This window comes from Staurois parvus, unplaced genomic scaffold, assembly GCF_062004578.1.
Source record: "Staurois parvus isolate SC_StPar_1 unplaced genomic scaffold, SC_StPar_1.0 ptg001028l, whole genome shotgun sequence".
In the NCBI taxonomy this organism is placed as follows: Eukaryota; Metazoa; Chordata; class Amphibia; order Anura; family Ranidae; genus Staurois; species Staurois parvus.
Genome location: NW_028318824.1, coordinates 716,180 through 733,446, shown reverse-complemented (window position 1 = coordinate 733,446; position 17,267 = coordinate 716,180). Strand labels below are relative to the sequence as shown.

At 42.0% G+C, this 17,267-nt stretch overlaps 1 protein-coding gene across 1 annotated transcript in view; it reads left to right on the top strand.

Annotated features, from left to right (window-relative positions):
• Positions 1–17,267, top strand: part of RBPJ (recombination signal binding protein for immunoglobulin kappa J region) — a 116,610-nt gene that overhangs the window by 73,542 nt on the left and 25,801 nt on the right. The window contains exons 2-3 of the mRNA XM_089657796.1: positions 10,432–10,470; positions 14,930–15,025. Coding sequence (XP_089513922.1) covers positions 10,432–10,470; positions 14,930–15,025 — 135 coding nt within the window. The remainder of the gene's footprint in view (positions 1–10,431; positions 10,471–14,929; positions 15,026–17,267) is intronic.

Sequence of the window (17,267 nt, the reverse complement as noted above, 5' to 3'; positions counted from 1 at the left end):
AACTCGCATTCATACATACACATATAAGGGCCAATTTAGACAGGAGCCAATTAACTTACCAGCATGTCTTTGGAGTGTGGGAGGAAACCCAGTGTACCCGGAGGAAACCCACGCAGGCACAGGGAGAACATGCAAACTCCAGGCAGGTGGTGCCGTGGTTGGGATTCGAACCGCAGACCCTAGTACTGCCAGGCGGAAGTGCTAACCACTTAGCCACTGTGCTGCCCAGAGTATTTTTTGTCCTTTTAGCCAGTGGGTTGAATGAAAAAAGACTGACATCCCTGCATCCACTCAAATGATGCGGATGTAGGACACTCCCCTGCTGTTCCACTGTATTCTGACAGGCCCTACTGAACCGGACGAATTTTATTCATGTATGCCCAACTTTAAAGGCTTCTGTGTCCTGTAATGTTTGAGTTGGAAAACATTGTTGGCGTACACTACAGGTTCCCGTCTCTCTATTTCTTATATTCCACTCCTATTATTGCTTTCCAAAAAGCAGATCCTTGCTAAGATTAGGAGGGTTATATAGGGCTGTCCTTACAGCTTTGTTTGCCAGTTCCCAGTCACCTGAAGGCAGGAAACTGGACACTGGATCTTTAAGTCTAAGACTTACTAAGCCAGTGTCCTGTAATGCAGGGGTTAAAATTTTGAGTCCAGACCTACTAGCCAGGCACAAACCTTACTCATGTCCCCCAAGGCGGTGGAGAGGGGGCCTCGTGTCCCCCAAGGCGATGGAGAGGGGGCCTCGTGTCCCCCCAAGGCGGTGGAGAGGGGGCCTCGTGTCCCCCCAAGGCGGTGGAGAGGGGGCCTCGTGTCCCCCCAAGGCGGTGGAGAGGGGGCCTCGTGTCCCCCCAAGGCGGTGGAGAGGGGGCCTCGTGTCCCCCCAAGGCGGTGGAGAGGGGGCCTCCTCTCAGCGTAGGAGAGCGGACCTCTCCTGTACATGTTCCCTCAGCAGAGCTGCCACTGTAATGGCGATGCCCCAGAAACCGGAAGTTGTAAACCGGAACTCGGCTTCACAATCAGGCTTGGAGCGTATGTGCAGTTGCTCCATGCTTCATCTGTTCTCGCCTCAGGAATTTCTCCTCGCATTTGGCGAGCGGCATTTTCAAGCCCTGCTGTAATGTACTCCCGAGAAAAGGATTTTACTAGTAGGACAAAAGTCCTGTTTTAATTGAAATGTTTTATAGCTATCCTTTATATTATTCAGGATTTTTATAGCGCAGGGCTTTATAACATGAGGGCAGACAGTACAATTACAATACAATTTAATACTGTATGAATCAAAGGGCCCTGCCCATTAAAGCTTACAATCTAAAAGGAGGGTCAAGTGATACGTAAGGTTATAACTGTAGGGGATGAATGGGAATACTATTGTTAGGTGGAGGCGGGTTAGGGTTTTCTGAAAAGAGCTGTCAGGGATCGCCTAAAAGTGGACAGAGTAGGAGATAGCTGGACAGCTTGGGGTAGGGAGTTCCATAGGATTGTAGAGGCTCTGGAAAAGTCCTGGAGATGAACATGGGAGGAGGAGACAAGGGAGTTAGAGAGCAGGAGGTCTTGGAAGGAACAAAGGGAAGGATTTGGTTGCTATTTTGAGACTAGGATAATGATGTAGCTGGGGGCCGAGTGGTGGATTGTAAGTTATTAGTATTTTGAATTTAATTAATTGGTTGAGTGACAGCCAATAAAGGGATTGGCAGAGAGTTAGCACACCTTTTATATGGATAGACTTGGGGGAAAAAAAACTCAGTGGCTATTAAATATCACCAAAAGAAAGCTATTTCTGTCTAAAAAGACATACATTTTGTTAGTGTACAACAGTGTTTCTCAACTCCAGTCCTCATGGACCCCCAACAGGTCATGTTTTCAGGATTTCCCTCAGATGAAACAGCTGTGGTAATTACTAAGGCAGTGAAACTGATCAAATCACCTGTGCAAAATAATGGAAATCCTGAAAACATGACCTGTTGGGGGTCCATGAGGACTGGAATTGAGAAACACTGGTGTACAACAACTGAATGTCAGTTAAACTATCACACTGAAAATGGCCTGGAAAACGAGGGGGTTGAACATGTTGGTACTGAAGTAGTTAAGATGTGCAGCTGTTGAAATCTCAAATAACCAATTACCACACTTTTTCAATGCAGTTGAACGCCTGATGGCCCTCCATTGCCTCAATCTGTTTGCTTTTGCACATCTTGCATAGGTCAGGACGTGGAGAATTCCTTTTGAAACTTAAGAAAAGCTTTCCTTTTTCAGGAGTATTTGGTTGTAGTATGTTGAGAAGAAAAAGTGGTTGGGTCTTTTTTTATGTCCTTTTTACTTTGTCAGAATTTCCTGTCAAGTGGATTCCATAGATAATGTTTGCCCTCCTCTTTAACAATGGGCCAAGCTGAAGTTCGCTCTTAGAGCGGTAGTAAACTGCATACTAGCACATTATGAAAGGCTTACCTGAAAACAAAACCCTCCAGCAGAGCACTGTCACAGCTCCCTGAGGCTTCCATCCTCACCCTGTCTTCCTTCTGGGTTCATGAGCTGCGGCCATCGGATTGGCTGGTCCACAATGTTGTTCACTCCTCTGCATGCTTGCGGGAATTTTGGCCAGAGCACTCTCAATGGACGGGACGCCATCCATTGAGTGCGCAGTAGTCATGCACTGGTGACCTCACTGGGGCTTCTACAGTAAATATCCTAAGCGGTGCACGTTTAGGAGGTATTTACAGTACCTGCAGGTGAGCCTTATTAAAGACTTACCTGTAGATAAAAGATACAAAATTGAGTTTACTTCCACTTTAAGATTGCTGGCGCCTGGACCTGAAGCCGATTGAAGAATCGGCTTGTGTGAGGACAGTTCTGGATCCCTGGACAGGTAAGTGTCCTTGTATTGAAAGCCAGCAGCTATAGTATTTTTAGCTGCTGACGGTTAATTTTTTTTTTTTTGGGGGGGGGGGGGGGGACTGGAACTCCACTTTAAGTGACAAAATTACTAATGAGTCTTCTTTTTGTTTTTTTCTTGCTGGAAAAATGTGACTCCCAGTTGCGTGAAGATATTTATGTATATACCGCTACATATTCTCATAGATTGTGCTTCACAAGGTCTAATATCTGAACAGTGGCTTCACCACCTTAGCTAGTGATTTGCCGAAAACTAACGGCAGGTCCACTCCATTAATGATTCAAAAATTGAACGAACAGTCCTAAAACTAACGTTTTGGAACACCGTTCTAGTGTATGGCCAGCTTCAGGGGCACTGGATGCCTGTGCGTTAGGCCCCTTTCACATGGGCAGACTCTTCCAGCGGATTTGTCTGCTGATCCCAGCTGAGCAGGTAGATGACAGGTCCATGTCTGCACCGCTAATGCAGATCAGACACCGCTCGCTTTCCTCTATGGGCGGTCAGATTTAAACTGACTTTCTGCACTGTCATCCGATCTGGTAGAGGGATGCAGAATGGATCCCCTATCCATCGATTTTGATCAGATGCAGGCTGGTGTAAACGGACATATGTCCACCACTCCATAGAGGGAAAAGGATGGTCTGGTTGGAACTGCCTGAAAAACGGATAGGCCTGTGTGAATGGGGCCTTAGAGTTTTGCTTTAGGAGACTGTATTATATTTATCAGGATGGCTTAGATGCAAGCTTTGCCTATATATGCAGATGAATAATTAGAATTGACTCACTGGGTTGTTACATGACTCGGCTCATTGTTAGATAACACCACTATTTATCCAGAATTCAAATTCCATGGTGTGGAATGGCATAGTTTTATAGTGGTAAGTTCTTGCATTGTACTTTATGGGAATCATATTTTTCCAGTCACTGTTACGTTATTTTCCTTTATTGGCAAGTGTATAATGCCAGTATGTTGTATGATTTTGACTCAACTCAGCCTTTTCTGATTTTTTTTTTTTTTGGTCACGTCTAGCATTCTTTGGTGTGGATGTGCCTTGGTCACTCTTTGGTGTGGATGTGCCTTGGTCACTGTACATAAATGCTCACTTTTACATTACTTTGTAAATGTGTTTTTTTGGGGGGTTTTTTGTTGTTGTTTTTGTACTAATCGCACAGTTAACCAGGGTTGTATTTGGCTATCATGTTGCTGTATGGTTACCAGTGATAATGTTCCTTCACAGGTTTCATTCTCTATCTGTAGCCACTATGTTACATCTTCATTGTCACAGAAAGGAAAATGTATTCCTTCTAGAGGACACTGTATACTTTCTGTACAATTTGTACTGTCATCAATAGTTGGCTACTGTTTCTGTTATAGTACAAAACTGTGGAACTATCCTCTTCTGTCCCTATCCACTATTACTTACAGTCCTAGGAAGAAATTAAAGAGGAGCTCCAGCCAACCCCCCAAAACAAACTAACAAATACTGTAGCTGCTGACTTTTTTTTACTTAAGGACACTTATCTGTCCAGGGGTCCAGCGCCATTGTCACCCAGCATTTTAGGTAAGGGAAACTGGAAGTGAAGCCTTGCAACCTCAGTGTTTTCTACTGCACATGTACGAGTCGTGTTGCCCTTTGTGATTGGTCCCATAGTCTTCCAGAACCTGTAAAGTGTCCCAGAAGACTGTGAATTAAATTCACCGCGGCGAAGTTCAAGTGGGTACCTGTCAAAATCCAGTATCTGCTCCCCCTCAAAAAAATTGCCAAATGTGAGGGGGGGGGGGGGGTGTGTGCTTGCCATGGAGGCACTGGTGCGTGCTTGCTTCTGAGCCCCTCTCTCTGCGTCCATAAGACACAGCAGAGCACAGCTTGGCCCCGATCCCTTTTCATCGGCTGTGATTGACTGTGTCTTAGCCAATGAGGAAGAAGAGAGCCAGGGCTCCCTGTGCACATTGCTAAACTGAGATGGGGCTCAGGTAAGTAATTGGGAGGGGGGGTGGATTTGTATAGGGTAGTGAGGGATTTAAACACCGGTCAGGTTTGTATTGCTGTCTTTGCCCCTGTTAGAGATTCACCTTCTCTATATGTAGGAGCTCAGCTATGAGGAAAGATTAGAGGAACTGAATATATTCTCTCTTGAGAAGAGGAGATTAAGGGGGGATATGATCAACATGTATAAATACATCAGTGGTTCATATAGTGAACTCGGTGTAGAGCTATTCACTCTGAGGTCATCACAGAGGACAAGGGGACACTCTTTACGTCTGGAGGAAAAGAAATGTAATCTCCAAACATGGAAAAGGTTTCTTCACAGTGAGAGATGTGGAATAGATTCTCTCAAGAGTTGGTTCTAGCCAGCTCAGTGGATTGCTTTAATAAAGGCCTGGATTCTTGGATACACAGAATATAACTGGATACTAACATTTATAGGTAAAGTTGATCCAGGGAATATCCAATTGCCTCTCGGGGGATCAGGAAGGAATTTTTTTTTCCCCAGCAGGAGCAAATTGGATCATGTTTTGCTGGGGGTTTTTTCGGCCTTCCTCTGGATCAACTGAGTATAGGATTATAACTTTTTTTTTTTTTTTAATATGGTTGAACTGAATGGACTTTTGTCTTTTTTTTTTTTTTCTTTTTTCAGCCGGGCTATATATTTGTTATGTTTATTGTTCTCAACGAGCTTGAATGTGAAAGAAAATCCCCAGTTTTTTGGGTATCACCAGAACAAGAATAAAGTGACAAGCAGGGATCCCTGGCTATGGGGACACAAATGGTATATACAATGATGGGTTAGAAGTCTCCCTTACACTGTCAAAATGGGGAAACAAATGCCTTTACTTTTTTTTAAAGTACTTGTTTGCTATGGATAGCTGCACTTTGCACGAGTTTTCCTCTTTGCCACACAGTTTCTTGGAGTCATCTGTTAGATTTATATGGTTATCTAATAAATAAAATACAAGTCTTACATCTTTTTTGTGGTCTAATATATTTCTGCCCCACAAACCTCAAGTTTGAGGTTTTACATTTTATATGTCTTAGTTGATTTTGCAGGGCAGAGCTGTTTTGCCCATTTCAGGGGCTCTCAACCTGTTAATTGTAGACAATGACAGGTTTCTTGAACTGCATTCCAGAGTGCCTGTTAATAAAATATGGTAGCATTTAAATAAAAAATCTCCAATGGGTAACCACGAACTAGCAGTTGTAGGGCTGGTTGCATTCATTGGCAAAAGTAAATGATTTTTACAAATGACTGTATGTAATGCAGTCTCCTCTGTTGAAAAATATTTAATATTTTCTGGTCTTTAGCCAATAATGCAACTTTCACATGGGTGACAGTTTCTAACACCCTCTGAAAAGTGATAAGCAGTGTGGGGATTTTTTATTGAAACATCACACTGCAACCACAAGCAAAGTATTTTTGGTGTTGCCCAGTTTACATACTAGACAGCCTTTAGCCGAGTGAACAAACTAAAACACATTGACTTTCAGATATGTCAGATACTAAACAAACAAGTGTCCAACCCTTTCCTACACCATGTGAAAAAGAAACCTGAAACCCTCCTCTAACACTTTTTGGATTTTTTTTTTTTTTTTATAGCGTGCGGATACCCATCTCTGACAGGTACCTGCTGCCACTTCTGCTCAGGTGACCTAGGCGGTCCCCTCCCCCCCAAGTTTTACAACTTCTGTGCTTCCCTCACCTCTCTAAATACTTCCAAGTCCTCATTTGATCCAGCTCTGTGCACAGCTGCATTTTTTCTCTCCCCTCTCTACTCACAGGGTCTGAGGCAGCAATGGGAGTCATTGGCTTCTGCTGCTATCAGTCAAATTCTGTCTGGAAGTTGCGGGAGGTGGGGCCAAGCGTGCGCTCTTTATGTCTATGGACACACAGCCCTGCTCAGAAGTGAACCTACAGGTCTGTCCCCATAGCAAGTGGCTAGCTAATGGGGGCAGGCACAGACAAGGAGACATGGCCTTGGCCCCTAAAGAGAATCCGTCACCACTAAACTCTCAAAATCTTAATGCTGAGTCTGAACACAACTTTTTTTTTTTTTTTTTTTTTCTCCAGTTGTCTTCAGGTCAGTCACATGATGTCACTGGTCCTCATCATCCTCTTTTTCCTCTTATGGTGGCGGCGTCCTGAAGGCTGCAGAGAGTGGTACCATGTAATTGCTACTCTTTGCACTGTGCTGTGAATTCAGGATGACAAGATGATTCTCCTTTAGGGTACGGCTCAGTTGCTCTCTGGATTAGTAGTGGACAACTTGAAAATGATAGAGGGCCTCAAGTGCGACCCCGGCATAACCAGATTGCCGCACAATAGCAGCTTGTTTTCATGCATTTAGGTACATTGTGTCAAGTTAAACAGCCAATTTAAAATGATTGGACTGTAATGCACCTCAGTGCCCAAAATTGTGTCCATGTTGTGTTTTGTACATACACTAAAAAGCAAGTGGGAGTAAAAGACTGGTGTCGGTAATAGTAACTCTCACCATTGGTGTCATTAACCCCCATAATAACCCCAAGCACTGTTGTTGGTGACTTAAATAATAACTTAGTATTGGTGTCACTGACCACAGTAATAACCCTGCATTTAATAGTCAGTGGCAGTGTTGCTTTTACATCCTTCATTGGTGGTCCGTGACAATGCTGGTAAAGCTGAAAAGGGGATAAAAATTTTTTTTTTTTTTACATTTTGCTATGTAAAAATAAATTACATCTGATGGTTGTCCCATGTATGGATGCTGCTTCTCTTTTTTACAGAATTCAAGGTCTGTGTATGGGTCAGGGGAGAGGAGGGGCAAATCAATGTCATGATCTCCGATATTTATCCATTCACAGAAAGCCTTGTATTCTTCTGGCCTGCTCCAATCCCTCTTATTGTTTTCATGACCATATAAATATGCTTAAATATCAGGGTGGATTTGAAAGGCTCCATTCAGTTTAATGTATGCGGTTGCTGTATATAGTGCTGCGATGCGCTATGTTCCCAGAGATGCATTCCTGTTCAGTTTGGGGTTGCAAAGCTTATTTGTAATCTGTTTAATTTAGATCTTCATTCTTTTTAGTGATAAATGTTGTTTGTCAGATGCGTTGCCGTAAAAAAGGCTGGTAATTGGCTGTATCATTGTGGTGTGGTTTATAACCTGTCTGTAATAAACCATCATTTTCTATTCCTCAAGCTTAGTATATTTTTCTTTTAGGTTAAGATCACATGAACGTTTTTCACACTGGTGGTTATCTTGACTATCACCTTGTGATGTCACATTTGTGTGTAAGTCGTTGGAAACTTCTGATCAGGACATGCAAAAATCACTCAGGAACTTTTTTTGCCAAATCACACACATGAAAACCTCCTTGCCCCATGTACACAGGACACTTCTGAACGATGGAAACTGACTGCTGGAAAACGTAGGTTAAAAAAACATCTGTTTAGCCGCGTTTGCATAGCGCGTTTATGCGTGTTTGCGTTTTAGAAGCGTTTTTTAACAATAAGCACAGGTGAACCTCCCAAATGCCCAGAATGCACTGAAAAGTAGTACATGATTAACTATTTCAGACTGTTTCAGAGAAATACAGAGAGTAGAAGCCGAGACAGCAGTATGTGTTGAGATTAGCTTAGGTGTGAGTTGCTCATTTAACATTTCTTTTGTTTCCAAGGGTGGGAAAGGTGTCTGCTGGAGTGAGTCATCAATGCCACCTGGCAGGGGGTCTTCATGAGGAATTTGAGGTGTGAATGGTGATTAACTTGTCTTTTGTTTCCAAGGGTGGGAGAGGTCTGAGGTGTGAATTGGCCATTACAATGTGTGACAAGCTTGGTAGGAACATCCTGTGTTCAGTGTTTTGTCCATTTGAGTACCTTGAAAATGCTTTGCATGCATTTTACATGATTGAAAAAGCTCTGGACAGCATCGGGAACCGGAATAGTTAAAAGAAAAAAAAATTCAACGGCTTATAAACACGATTTGCCGCGTTTATAAGCGTTTTGTGTTTGAAACGCTAATAAAATCGACTGCTGAATGCAAGTTTCTGCGATCAAAATAACCACTGTAAATGACTAAACGAAGATCTGTACATGGACACACAGGAAAAATTAGGGTGAGTTCAGGGTCTGCTGAAAAAAAACGTTGAACAGCTCCTAAACGTGAGTTTATCAGCTGCAGTGTACATGAGCCCTTAGGAGATTCTGGCATAAGAGAAATACAGAGGCTTCCATTTTTGATCCCTTCCTGAAAAGGTTGGCCATTTTGTTGGTCGATTTTATACTTGAGTTATTGATCTGAAAAAAATACGACCCCAAGTATTGAAGCCAAGCAATCTGTACAACAGACAGGCACATAGCGGGTTCAGACAGATTCAGCACTGGCAATGCCCCTGTTTTTCTCCAGACAGGACTCCTTCACTTCCTTTCCAGTCTGGCTGACACCGGTAACATGTTCACAATGTAGAGTGCATGGCTCCCATAGTAAAGCTTTCACCTTTTTACCTTTCACTGCTTACTGTAGTAAAGTGATATTTAATTGCTGTATGTTCCCGTGCATGCTATTTTGTACATAATCAGGGGAATTAACTAAGCTTCCTGCACTTTTCTAATGGCACTGGAAACTGTCAGAAGAGGTGTGCACCCCATTACCAGAGCAGATAGACCTGTTTCGAGTTTATCTGCAACCCCTGTGCCAGTTTCCATTTCAGAGTGAAATGAGAACTAGTGCAGGTCTGCACACTGAACAGAAGGAATACGGCAGGTTTTCATGTAGAAAACTGCCACGGATTCCTGCCAGGTATGACCATGTTGTATGGGATATGAGTTGTCAGCTTGTCTCTGTTTAGTTGCATCTTTTTAATGTTCTAGCTTTAAAAGGGTTGGGGTGGCTTGTGCTTGTACAACTTGTTGCAAACAGCAAAGTTTTTTTTTTTTTTTTTACCTTACTGCATAAGAGTAATAAAAGTCTCCAACACCTGTGCCCACCCCATCACTAAACATGTAGCTTCGTTCTCTCATGATCCAGTACTATGCAGGCTGCAGCCCCACTCTCCTTCTATTCCCACAATCTCAGGAGAGCAGTGGGGGTCATTGGCTCCTAGTGCTGTCAGTCAGATCCTGTGAGGAGTGAGTGGGGGGGGGGGCATGGCCAAGCCATGCTGTGTGTGTCTGTGGATGTACACCGCTTGGAACAGGAGCACACCTGCACAGTTGCGCTGACAGCACACGACTTGCTGAGGGGCACTTGGAGAAAAGGAGGAGAAGACAGTGCAAGTGGGCGACTGATGAAGGTGCTAAGGAACCATGCTCTGTGCAATAGCCCTTTCATTGTCTACTGATCTGAAATCTGGTTACCAAGGGATGGTCAGCCGTGCACCATATAGATTGTTTAGATACAAGCTTCAAGCATTTTGAGCTTTTTTTTATGTACAACAATTTTTAATTTTCTCATCAATTTTAGTTTACTGTTGTATGTGAGCCAAGCTGTGCAGACTCATTAGGCGGTGGTCACGTTCTCACCTTTTGATGGATGTCTTTCTGTTTGTTTGCAGGAAGTTTGGGGAGCGGCCTCAACCCAAACGTCTCACAAGGTAAGGCATATTGATTCAGTTTCCTATTTGCCCAGCGAAGAGCATTGAAGTTTTAAAAACAAAAATTGCAAAACCCTCAACACCTTGATAACATCACAAGCAATTAAGGTGAAGGATGAGTGTGCATGTGAATCTTCAAGCTTGGCTTTTCACACCTCACTTCACTCTAAAGTCACAGCATCCCACCCATGGCATTTTGCTCCATAGTACTTGTTCTAACATAAGCAGACCAGGTAAACAAAATGTGTGAACTAAATCAAACCACTGCTAAGTGTTTCTACAGCTTACTACACATAATGAACCGTGCAAATATGGAAGATAGTGCACCCTTACAGTTGTTTCTTTATATTGGGTATCAGCAGTTCCATGGCCATATATAGAGCCATACCTTTTATATGGGTTAGCGAACGCCTGGATTCGTTTCTCTTAGAAATGCAGATCTGAAATAAATGATCTCTAGGCTGGATTAGAACTGCGTTTCTCAGAACAAAGAGAGTACATACATAATTCATACAGCACATCACAATACATGGTATTGTGTCATTTGGTATGGACACAGGCATTACTGTTGCTACTGCGCTTGGACAGTATATCCAGCCTTTGCCTGCCATCTTAAAGGAAAATTCCAGCTTTACTAAAGTGTAATGCCATTACTACAAAAGCTATTTTGCCATTTTAGTTTGTAAATAAAAATAGTCTTTTCATTTTAGTCTTCAGAAGCCTATGTTACTTTTACAGCAATTGGTGAACTATTATGGGCTGCTGCACCTGCTCAGTATATCAAGCCACCATATGCAATCTTGGCAAGGAAATGGGCTTCTACCTGAGCAGTATACCTACCTGACATCTTTGCATAGGCAAAAGGTTAGCACTTGCTACTGTTCCAGTGAAATATATCCAGCCCCCGTCCTCCATCTTTGTGTGGTCACAAAATTTGGTGTTTATACTGTGCCTGTGAAGTATCCAGCCCCGGCCATCTTGCTGTGTTCAGAGTTTGGTGTTACAACTGCTGCTTTTTATGTATTTTCTGTTTTTCTGCTTAACTGGATTCCCTGCCTCTAATTAATCTACAACATGAGCTACTTTGGATGCCGTGTGTATATTGATACCTTTTTGAGGTTGTATATGACTTTAGATGTTTATAGGGGACTTGTCGTTTAAAGTGCAACTCCAGTGCTGCTGAAAAAATACAGCCCCTTTTTATATGTGAACTACAACCCCAGTGCCAAAAAAATGTTTGGACGCTGTATAAAATCTGCATAAAAACAGAAATAAATGAATTGCAAATCTCATAAACCCATATTATTCACAGTAGAAAATAGAAAACATATCAATTGTTTAAAGTGAGAAATTATACTATTTGTAAGATAAAAAATCAGAGTATTTTGAAATTGATGGCAGCAGCACATCTCAAAGTTGGGACAGGGCCATGCTAGCAAAGGTGTAGCATCCCCTCTTCTAACAACACTCTTGCCTGATATAAGATTCTAACTGCTCAACAGTCCTGGGTTGTTTTTGTTGTCTTTGCCGTATTTTTAGTTTCAAGATGCACCAGATATTTTCAGTTGGTGAAAGTTCTGGACTGCAGGCAAGCCAGTTAGGCACCCGGATTCTTCTACTAGGAAACCATGTTATCGGTGCAGTATGTGGTTTAGCTTTGTCCTGCTGAAATATCATATGCACATGTCATTTTCAGGGAAGGTATTGTATATGTTTTCCATTTTCTAATCTTAATAAAATGTTTGAGGTTTGCAAACATGGCATTGTAGTAGAAGAGACCGGCAAGGAAGACCCAGGACTGTTGAGCAGTTATAATCCTATATTGGGCAAAAATGGGACAATATTCCCCTCCCAAAATTGCAGTAACTGGTCTCCTCAGTTCCCAGATGTTTACAGAGTGGTAGAAGAAGAGGGGACGCTACACCGTGATAAACATGGTCCAGTCCCAATTTTAAGACTTGTTGCTGCCATCTGTTTCCAAATTTCCTTATTTTTATCTTAAAATGGTACATTTTCTCAGTTTAAGCATTTGCTATGTATAGAAAGTTGAATGAACCTTTTAAAGACATAACCCCCCGTACCCCCCCAAAAATGCTTCATGTCTGTATCAGATAATAACAGAGGTATTGCTGAATTAATAGGCCTCTAGCTAAAACATGAAAATGGCTCCGGAGCCCAGCTGGCTAAAACGGTTTTTGATTTTACGTTTAGTGTCTGTGTGATATGCTGTAAAGCTTCAGGTCTTGCTTTTAGTAGCCTAGCAAAATTGATTTTAGTATAATGGAAATCTAGAGGCATCTGCATGGAGATGACCTGTACACACAAAAATACTTCCCATATTTACAAATGTGTTTTGTTGTTGCCTTGTGTATTTGGTTGCCATTTCCTATTTAGGTTGTTGTGTAACTTCTGCTTGGGTTCAGTAGTGCATTGGGCACAGTATCATAAAGGGAACAAATCAAGATTACATTTTTTACATCTTATATATTCAGTTAATATTGTTAGTTTCTCAATTGATTATTCTGATAGATATTGTAGCCCTTTCTGTCCAAAAATGGACAAGTCTATATGCACTTTCAAACGTATATTGCAATCTTAATGACAACAAACAGTTCCAGGGTGCAGAATGGTTGGGTGTGTTAGGGGAATATGCATACCCATTTGTTCACATCTCTCCCCATACACGTCAGTGGGAATTTTAAGAGCAGAGTGAAGCAGCCGAGAAGGATCTCTAAGGGCCCACTCATTAAGGACCCATTCACACTGCTGTGAAAAGATGCATGTCATTTCTGGCAGTTCTCTGGGACACAAGTTGGTGCACTTTCATTAGCATGCTCATTGGCAGGGCAGGCATTCAGAATGAATGGCACTACACTGCACAGACACAGCTACCATGCAGTATATGAAACCCTGCACACAGCCTGATATTTACTGAATATAAACAGGCTTACTCCAAATGGTCTGCTAACACCTGGTCACATTTACATTTTAAGCTTTTTAAAGGAGAATAGATAGAGTAAGCGATTGTTATAACCCCCTGGGGTTTTTTGCCATCTCCCCATTTGGAAGATTTCCTTTCACTTTCTGTCTTAGTCAAAACAGGAAGTGAGAGGAAATTCCTCCAAAGTGAGGGAATACCAGGATTTCCCCAAGGTCACCAGAAGGATTGAAAACTGAAACGAACAAGAAACAAAAACACTGTTTGGATACATTAATCTACCCGCTCTTGCCTACATTTAAAATTTTGACATACAATCATGTCCTTATAGTTGCTGTCTACATCCATTTCTATGGGCTGCTTGCACCCAGCTTCATGGTAGATGCGCATGCAGCAAAAAAGGGTCTCAGCACAGAGGATGGGTCTCAGTGCCATCTGAATGAGCCCTAAACGCTGAGTTCCCCTCAAATTTTTTTTTTTTTTCCCCTCAGGGCTGTATGTGTTTACTATAAAAAAGCTGCCTTCTAAAATTGACACATTGTACTATGTATCAGGTGGAGGTGATTCTATCAGTTTTTCCCCTAGCTGTGTTGGGGGTGGACAAACAAATAACAATACCAAAGGCCAAGGCAGAGATTTTTGATGCCGTGAACCCCCCCCAAATAAAAATGACAAATGTGGCTGCCATGAGTAGTGGTAGTGCTACCACATGGCTCGGTGACAGCCTGTTAAGTCTTTTCCTGCGTACTGCATCCGTCACACAGGCAGGCTTGTGATCAATGGACGTCACTGACCTGGCTCTGTTACTGCTTTTGTGACAGGTGCCGTGGTCCAGCATGGAATTCAGTAACGCTGAGCCTGTGATATTATCAGGCTCAGCATTACTAAGCTGTACTGAGGATGGCGTGTCCTGCATGGACCCTCCAGCTTTAGTGCTGTCCGCCGCCATGCATCTCTCGTCACTGTAAGTTTGCCTCATGGTGACATGGCCCTGCCCTGTATCATTTCATTACAGTAGTTTATATTTTCGATATCCAACCCTGCTTCCGAGACTGTGCTTCATATCGTTCCTATTGCAGAAAGGCTAGATAATCTGTAATTGCTCCAATTAATAAATCAGCACTGTTAAGTCTAAGGTGGTTTTATAAGCAAAATAAGCCAGAGCAATGGAATCACCAGGTATTTTGTGGTAGTTGATGTGAGAAGATCTTTTTACACGGTGAGAATCTTGAGAACCACAAAGCTGTTCAAAAGCAGAGCTGTGTGCACCCGAGTTAGACTCAGCTGCACTAGGTGGTGGTGGTGGAAACCACAGGAAAGATCTGAAGATTGCATCTGCTACCCCTCTACACAAAGCTGCTTACTGCTGAGCCACAGACAACTAGTATCCTCACAGCAAACTCTCCAACAAGTAATCGGCTACACACTTAATTCTGGCAAATGTTGTTTTTTTACTGTTTTATGTTTTTTCCATTTTTCTTTAGGACCTAGAAACTGTTCATGTTAATTTTTGTGTTTCAGGGAAGCAATGCGTAATTATTTAAAAGAGCGGGGCGATCAGACTGTACTTATCCTCCATGCTAAAGTTGCACAGAAATCTTATGGCAATGAAAAAAGGTTTGTAATGCATTCGCTCTTTAGTAGCATTGTTTTTTTGCCTATTGTGTCAAACTGAATTTATAGCTGAACACCTTTTTTTAGTTTTTTTGTTCTTGTATATTTTTTTGTTCCTCCTATATTTTCAGACACCTTCCTATTACATAAACATCAGCCACTGTAGCGTATAGTGTAGGGTGACATTTCACAACCAGGGTTCCTGGGAGGTTGCTAGGGGTTTCTTGAACAATGAGCAGTTTCTGCCTCTCCGCTAAGAAGCCATTGACAACAATATGTTTAGCCATCTGTAAGAGGGAGATTCTCCCTAATGACATACAAGTAGGGTGCATTCTTCCCAGTGACCATCACACTAATGTTTTGGGAGCTATAGTAATTAGTAGCAGGGGTTCCTGGAGACTGGAAAGCTACTTCAAGGGTTCTTCCATGTAACAAAAAAAAATGCTCTAGGGATTATGATGATAACACTTTTTTCTGTCAGTCATGGTTGAAACAGGGTGCACCATTATCAGAGCACTGAAGTCCAAAATAAAAGAAAACCATTCAATACATCTTGCAGTACATGGCACATTTCCCCATGTTTTTTACAATGCATTTGCTGCAATGAAGTTACAAGTAGTGTTGTCAGCTGTGCCGGAGTTCTCGTATCAGAACTACAGAACACCTCTCCTTTTTTGTTATGGAGATAAGGGGTTCAGAAGTCCAGCAGGGAAGAAATGGGCAGGGCTGGCACTGCTTGAGATTTTAGTGCAGCAAAAAGGTACTGTCAGCCCAAACAAAGGCAGGAGTCCACTGGACGTCTGTCTTATAAATGGGTATATTTCATGCAGCATTTTAAAGGGTTCAACATGGTGAAATGTTGCCCAGCCAAACACTGCTCACTGACACAGCTTGCTAAGCTGAATTTAATAAATCTGTAATAAGCTACAGTTTTTCACAATTTTACAGAGGGTTTCATGGCTCAAAAACATTGTTTGACAAGCTTGAATTGAACGTTTAAAATGTAACCTAATATGGATCTCCTTGCCTTTTCCATTTTCTTGTTTCTTTAATGCTAAATGTTTTAAGATCGCATAATGAATGGAGTTGATTTAAAGCAGTAGTAAACTTTACTAAAAAAATAAATAATCTTCTCCTCGTAAGGTCGTATCTTAATGTGCTAACATGCATTGCATACTATCACATTATGATAGACTTACCTTGAAACAAAGCCTCCAGTGGTGCACTGTCACCGTTGACAGGGCTTCCATTTTCACCTGGCTTCCTTCCGGGTTTGCGGGCTCTGGCCACTTGAATGGCCAAACCACGATGAGATCACTCCTGCACATGCGCGCAGAAGGCTTGGCCGCTGTGCAGAGCTCTGAAGGAATGTCATGGGTATGCCGTTCCTTCAGAGCACATGCGTTGGCAACATCACTGGCTGCAGGGAAACTGAACATCTCTTAAAGGGTGCATGTTTAGGAGATATTCTTTGTACATACAGGTAAGTTTTATTATGTGTCAAGTGTCCAATGGGAGTTAACTACCACTTAAAGTGTGTGCACTTTGCAAAGTGAAAGCTCATCTAAATCTAGAATCCGAATTGTAATATTCAAGTACATTTGTTACATGATAAATAGGTGGAGTGCTGTGTTATTCATAAATTGAACTCATAGGCATCATCATTCCATGTTAGTATATCTGTATATAAAAGTATAGTCAGGATGAGGACTTTGAATATGCTTTTGAGAGTCACAATCAACACAATATAAAAAAAGTACTTTTTTTTCTATGAATATTGTTAAAAGGTCAAACATATGACCAACACAGAGAAGAATAAAATGTAAATATATAATACAAAACTGAGTCACAAAGATATGGGTCAGTCCCATCAATGTCACAAATTGTAACTCTGAAAGGTATATTTAAAGTCCCCTTCTTTGCTATACTTTTCATATACAAAAATGTAATATGTTTTAGATTACGAGACTTTAGATGTGGTGGCCGCAGTAGTTTACATTTTGGACTGAGAATATGTTTGGTAAGTACATAAAATACCTGTTGATCCTGCCAGAAAGCCAGTGTCCTTTTCACTTCCTGTAATTGATAAATAACTCAGAAGCATTCCAATCTTTCTGTTGCAAACCACTAGTCCCATCAATGTATTGGAGATGAGCAAAGTGTTTGAAGTCTGGCCTGTGTGATCACAAGGCTGCTTGTGCAGATATAAGAAAGAAATGTGTAGACATGAAGGGACAGGAAGTGT